The following is a 6,056-nucleotide window of genomic DNA, read 5'->3' as shown; positions in this document are numbered from 1 at the left end:
GTGCTCGAATGCACCGTCCGCGGGGAGAAAACCCTTCTGGCAGGGGCTCAGTGCGCTGTTGCTCACAATCCAATCAGTAAGTCGACCGGCGATGCATCCAGCATAGAGCTTGTAAATGGTCCGGCACAGGGATATTGGCCTCCAGTTGTTCAGGTCGCTCTGGTCGCCTTTTTTGTAAATTAAAACCGTCACCGCCTTTTTCCACGCCGGGGGGACACGGCGGTGTTTTAAACAGGTGTTGATGACTTCAGTTAGTAAACTGCATGACGGATCGAGGCGTCTCCAATGATGATACGTGAAGCCGTCGTCACCAGGGGCCGTGTTTTCAAACTTTTTCAGTCGTTTTGCAACAACGCACGCGGAGAAGGGCCCAGTTGGGACAGGAGTGCGTCCATCCGTACGGGGGAAGATCGTGGCGTCACAGGTGGAGGGGGACCAGACTCCGGTAAAGTGGTCTGTGGCATCTCGGATCCCTGCACCACACGGGGCGTTCGCGCCAGAGAGGATCGCTCGTATTGCGCTGCGCCGGTTTCTGCGGTAGAGTGTCTGGATGCCCTGGGCGTCGGCAGGGTCTACAGCCGCTCTCTTGTTGGTACTACCCTCTGTCCTGACTGGAAGTTTGGCTGTAGCGGCAGCCAAGGCGGTCACCCCCTCCATGACCTCGCAAAACTCGTCCCAAGTTGCCCCCGTGGTTGGGGCTCTGGCGAGGGCACGGAGTTGAGGGAGGAATGCGTGTATCGGTGTGGTATCGTCAGGTGATAGAATTAGTGCTTCACCATGAGTGGGCAGGTCGTCGTCACCCCTCATGGGGCTCGCGTTAACGGCGTCCTCGTCCTCCATATCAGGTTCGGAGTCATGGATAGGACTGGTGTCGGTGGATGACGGAGATGAAGAGTGTGAGGGCGCAGCTGTTCTCCTCGGGCTCACATTCAGTTCTAATTCTGGGCTGCCGGCGACCTCTATTGGGTGTGAGGAGGTGGTCGTGGCGGGGCGTAGCCGGGGGCGTGGTGACCGTCTAGGGGTCAGGATGGTCCTGCGCGTCGATGGTGGAGTGCATATGGCAGCAGTTGACGGGTTGCTTGCGGCTGATGACCCACCTGCGATAGGGTTAGCGGATGGTGACATTGCATCGTCTGTTGTCAGAATACGGTTGGACGGCACCCCGGTCCTCGGCGATGCCGCGGGGTTTGGAACGGCCGGTGCCTGCGCTACCGGGATGCACGCATCTCCGCCTCGATGACGTGCAGGCTCGGGGTTCGCGCGCCGGTTCTGCCTAGTAGCGGGGCGAGGCATCGGGACCGATGCTGCAGCGATAGCATCTTGACGCCGGTGGTTGGCCGTGTGGTTGGCCAGGCCCTGCTTCGAGGGATATGATTTCTCGCAGCCGTTGATTGTGCAGGCAAATCTTCCTGCTCTCGCCACATCATCGGCAATCTGGACTGTGCATTTGTGGGAGCCAGGTCTCAGGCCCAGCCTCACGCCGCATCCGGTGCAGTCAACGTGGATGGCCTCTGGGTCTAGTGTGTGGAGGCTGCGAACATGGCGAGCGACCGATTGCTTCGCAGCTGTCCAGACTTCAGCACGAAACTCAGCGGAGCAGTCGTTGAACGGGCATTTCAGCGTCCCAGGCGCCGGGTAGTAGAAACATAGTACGCCGTTGGATAGAGTTGGCTGCTTACGGGCTGCAGCTCTGACCGTCGGGGACGCGGCGGTCGTCCGTACAGGAACTGGCAGCCTAGACGGGGAGTCGATAGGGACATCGGCACGGGTGGACGGGCCTGCGATTTGGCTTATCCCGGTGTGTCGCGTGCGAGTGAGGGGACTCCGTCTGTTCGTTGCTCGTCTCTCGTCTCTCGGCTGGGATTGGCGTCGTGGTCGTGTTGGTCGAGGACGTCCTTCCTGTCACTGTGGTTTCGTCGTAGTCGGTGGAGGAGGTCGTACTGGTAGAACTTGTGGACGTCCTTCCTGTCACCGTGGTGTCGTCCTGGCCGGTGGAGGGTCCCGACACCTGGCTAGAGCCGGAGTGAGTGGCCGCAGTTGTCTGGCGGGTAGTCCTCCGCATTAGAGCTAAGTGTTATTAATTCGTGTATTGCGCCGTATGATTATCGTGTATTGCACCACGTTTTGGCGGTGGAGTATGGCCCGGTTCCAGGGCGAGGGACTCCGCGTTTTAAGGTGTGCCACCACCCCACGTATTTTTAAGAGTGTATCCATAGAAAAGCAAGTAAAGTGCTTGTGGTGAATAAACAGTGTTTGGCAAGTTCTTTATAAAAGGAATTCGTTCCGTTCCTCATTCTTTTTTAAAAAAGAGAAATTCGTTCCGTTCCTTGTTCCTTAAAAAAAAAAATTGAGTTCCTTTTTAGTTCCAAATAAAATGAAAATTCTTATTTTACCATTAATGTTTTTTTTTTTCGTATTATGCATACTTCTTTAATTTTTATTTATAATATATAACTACAAGTAGGTACATATTATATATGTTTATGCAATATACTATTATATATTTTGAGATTTTATTCAATATTCATACTTCATACATGTATTGAGTATTAATTTTAAATACAATAAAATATCTAATGAAAACATAGGTAGGTAGTTAAAAAAAATTATAAATGCCTTTTAATACTATAATTATATCATAACTCATAATATATTTTAAAACATCTAATAGGTATATTATTTTATACTAACAATAATATTTTTTTCCCCCTAATATGATATAAAATAAAACATTGGTAACTAAAAATGCGGAAATTATTTTCACTGGTTTTTTTTCTACTAGTTATTTTTTCCTGAGGCATTTTTACTGACAATCAAGTAGCATTGACTCAGAGATAGTTAAAGTTGCTATATAAATTAATGTAGAAGGGAAAAGAAACAGAAGAACACTGAAGAAAAGAAGAAATATAGTTTACAAAAATACTGCCATTATTAATCATGAACTTTTTCATAGTGTTAAATCAATTAGCTTCAATATTTTGAATTTAAAATAACAATTAGTATATTATAATGTATATAACAATAGTAATTATAATGGTTGTTGTTGCTTTTGACATTGTCGAGACCAAATAATAATTATACCTTGTACGTCACTTGTTGCTAATATAGTCTCATCGTAGTTAAAAGTAACACCCAAAGTCACACAAGCATGCCCTTGCAATTTGTTGACGGTATAATTAGATTCCCTTTCTACATCTACAAAATAAATGCAAGAATCTTCACTGCTTGTAACTGTAAAATTTTAAACAATAAATTATATTTATAATTACACATTTCTGATAATATAATAACTAAACTTAACACATACCAACACAAGCACCCTGTCTAAATGACATAATAGGACAGAATGTTGAACGTAGCAAGTGATTACTGCGAGCATGATGAACCAAAAACTTCTTTTTTAAATACAACGAGCCGCCGTCATTTTCAGAAACCCTAAGATACAATAACAATATTATACTTTGATAATTTGTTTTAAATTAATTTTATATAACAAACTTGTAAAGACATAATATATTATTTGCACAATTTGCTAACAACATTGGATCCCTTGCTTCTCGGCTAATCCATGATCTCCAGCTCAAACAAGTAATTGCACCACGATTTGGAGATGTTATAATTCGATGACACTTAGTAAGAATACTATTATCACTGCTATTTAATTTGAGAGAAACAATTTCACTCTATATGTACATAAACATTATTATTTTTAGTTACTTAGTCAAACTTTCATATGAATATTATTACCTTGTCATTTCCAACCCATATTATTTGTCCACTACTATTAACTGCAAGAGATAAAATTTGACCTCCAATTTTGTGCTTTCCACCTTTTGGGTACATACCCGTTGATACATTTAGTACGCACACAAATCCAGCCTTGTTGCCAGTCTACAATTATAAATTAAATTATACTACAAGACACATAGCTAGTAATAAATATATAAATACCATACAATGAGAATATTGTTATTGATAGGATTAAATAAACAGACCAAAACAGATGAATAAAAAGGATCACTGACACATCTTAGACAACAATGTCGAATTGCATCCCAAAAGCAAATGGTTGCATCAGTAGAACAGCTAGCAATTAGTTCATCCGAAGCAGACCAATCACAACCTAAAATAAATTATTTTTATTACTGATTCATATTGAAAAAAATTCTCATTTATTTCTTGGTCTATTATAATTTTTTGGTTGGGAAATCCCTTTTTTATTTAATAATTAGAAAAAGGTGTATTCAAATTTATTAACCACTCCTCTTACATTCATTATTAATATACCATCATGTTATGTTCCCTGTTTAAAACCTTTTTTATTTACTATTTATCTTACAAAGAAAACTTGTGGATTGCTCTTATAACTGCTTTCAATCTGTATGCCTTATTTTCCCCTATAATAAATAGTACATAATGATAAAAGTATAATATTATATGTAATACCTGTTACTGGGCCTGTATGACATCTTAGTATAGCTTTTACACATGGTGGTGATGTCAAAACATCACAAATACTAAGAGTTCCATCGTTTGACGCACAACATAATTTTGATTTGTCATTATTAGCAAACTTCAACATTGTTACTGCATCTGAATGCTAAATCATACAAGAAAATAACTAACATAAAAACATAAATAAATAAAAGATATGTACCTGATCATAGATGTGGTGAACATTATTGAATGCATAATTTTCTTCCATAGTACTATTTCCAACAATAGCTTTGGAAGCTTGAGCATGGGTGGTTGGAATAGGTGATGATAAAAAATCATACTTTCGAGGTATTACATTAATTTCTAATTGTTTGTCTTTATTTAAACTCATCTGTTGAAAGTAAAAACCATGTAATAATTTAAATAGTTCAATTAATTTGAAATGTATACTATATATCAGCATATCCCAAACTTATCCACCAACAGACTACTTAGAGATAGGAAACTTGCCGTGGACTTCATAACAAAAATATAAGTTTTAATTATTTATTTTCTTAACTATATGCATATTTTGCAGTGTGATACAAATATTACATTGGTATAGTGATTTATATTGTAACTTATAAAAATAAAAGTAAGTACTTTCATTACCATATTCAGTTGGTTATTAAAAATTATTATTTAAATATATCAAAATGAATTTCGGACCCCCTCAGATATACACGCAAATAACAATATAGGAAATGGTGCAATAGATTATGAGTTTCATATAAACTACTACAATATGAACATATGGAATAGAACTAAGGGGTTGTGCCAGTAAGTCCAACATTGAGACTATTCAACGCTGCCAAAATTGCTGTCCTAACTATTTTGTTGCAGCCTACTGGTAGAACAAAGAACAATACCTACAGAGGTTTGATCAGTGGTGAACCCAGGGGAGTGGACCCCGGGTCCGGACCCCCCCCCCCCTTGGGTTATGTCATAGTTTTATTTTTATTTTTAAAAGTTTCTGTGAAATGTTCATCAAAATTTATTGATTAGTTTGATTATAACTTATTAGTTATTAGATTAGATTTGGACATTAGGTATTTTGTTAATAACACGTCGAACCCGATAATAATTAATAGATGTACATTGTAAATATACATTTAAAAAGGTGGGTAAGTGGATGTCGCTCTGCTGTACAGTAGGTTAGAAGTGGGTCACTGTATAATGGACAGTATTAAATTTGAATTCAATGATATAATATCACTGTATAAGAAAAACGATTCTGAGCGGAGACGGTATATCAGTCTACGTATTAGACATAAATATACTTATCTATGGTATTAAAAAAGAATTGACCTATAATAGGTACCTATAATAAATTCCAAATTAATCATATCATAATATCTATTAGGTACTTATAAGTTATAACGCGTTATACATCAACAAAAAACCGTGGTAAAATCATAGATATATGATAGTATACTTTAGAAGTTTCAAGTACCCACGAATAATATTATACAATCACAACAAAATAACTAAAATAGTTATCCTAGGTTTTTAATATGTAATTTCGTCCAAATTTGTACTTAAAATGACTATAAAAATAAACTGTATTATAGTATATAATA

The 6,056-nt window shown here is 39.4% G+C and overlaps 2 protein-coding genes across 3 annotated transcripts; both read right to left on the bottom strand.

The window, feature by feature from the left end:
* Positions 1-66: 66 nt before the first annotated feature.
* On the bottom strand, positions 67-2,062 carry LOC103310902 (the record flags this gene model as incomplete). The annotated part of the gene is made up of 2 exons (XM_008190380.1): positions 1,942-2,062; positions 67-1,778 (listed from the first exon to the last, which is right to left on the bottom strand). Coding segments are annotated over exons 1-2 (1,833 nt in total), but the record flags the coding sequence as incomplete, so codon positions are not given.
* A 139-nt stretch (positions 2,063-2,201) lies between these two features.
* On the bottom strand, positions 2,202-4,957 carry LOC100574657 (WD repeat-containing protein 13). 2 transcript variants are annotated; one of them, XM_008190378.3, is made up of 8 exons: positions 4,658-4,957; positions 4,447-4,600; positions 3,957-4,123; positions 3,748-3,891; positions 3,499-3,683; positions 3,308-3,435; positions 3,082-3,231; positions 2,202-2,333 (listed from the first exon to the last, which is right to left on the bottom strand). In XM_008190378.3, the coding sequence occupies exons 1-8, from the start codon at positions 4,898-4,900 to the stop codon at positions 2,266-2,268; spliced, it is 1,239 nt and encodes a 412-aa protein (XP_008188600.3). In that variant the 5' UTR covers positions 4,901-4,957; the 3' UTR covers positions 2,202-2,265. The 2 variants fall into 2 exon arrangements, with proteins under 2 accessions (XP_008188600.3, XP_008188601.2); XM_008190379.3 differs by having other exon boundaries at positions 4,447-4,593; positions 4,658-4,956.
* Between the last annotated feature and the right edge of the window lie 1,099 nt (positions 4,958-6,056).

Source organism: Acyrthosiphon pisum, unplaced genomic scaffold (genome assembly GCF_005508785.2).
Source record: "Acyrthosiphon pisum isolate AL4f unplaced genomic scaffold, pea_aphid_22Mar2018_4r6ur Scaffold_230;HRSCAF=637, whole genome shotgun sequence".
Taxonomy (NCBI): Eukaryota; Metazoa; Arthropoda; class Insecta; order Hemiptera; family Aphididae; genus Acyrthosiphon; species Acyrthosiphon pisum.
This window is presented reverse-complemented; position numbering and strand designations above follow the sequence as displayed.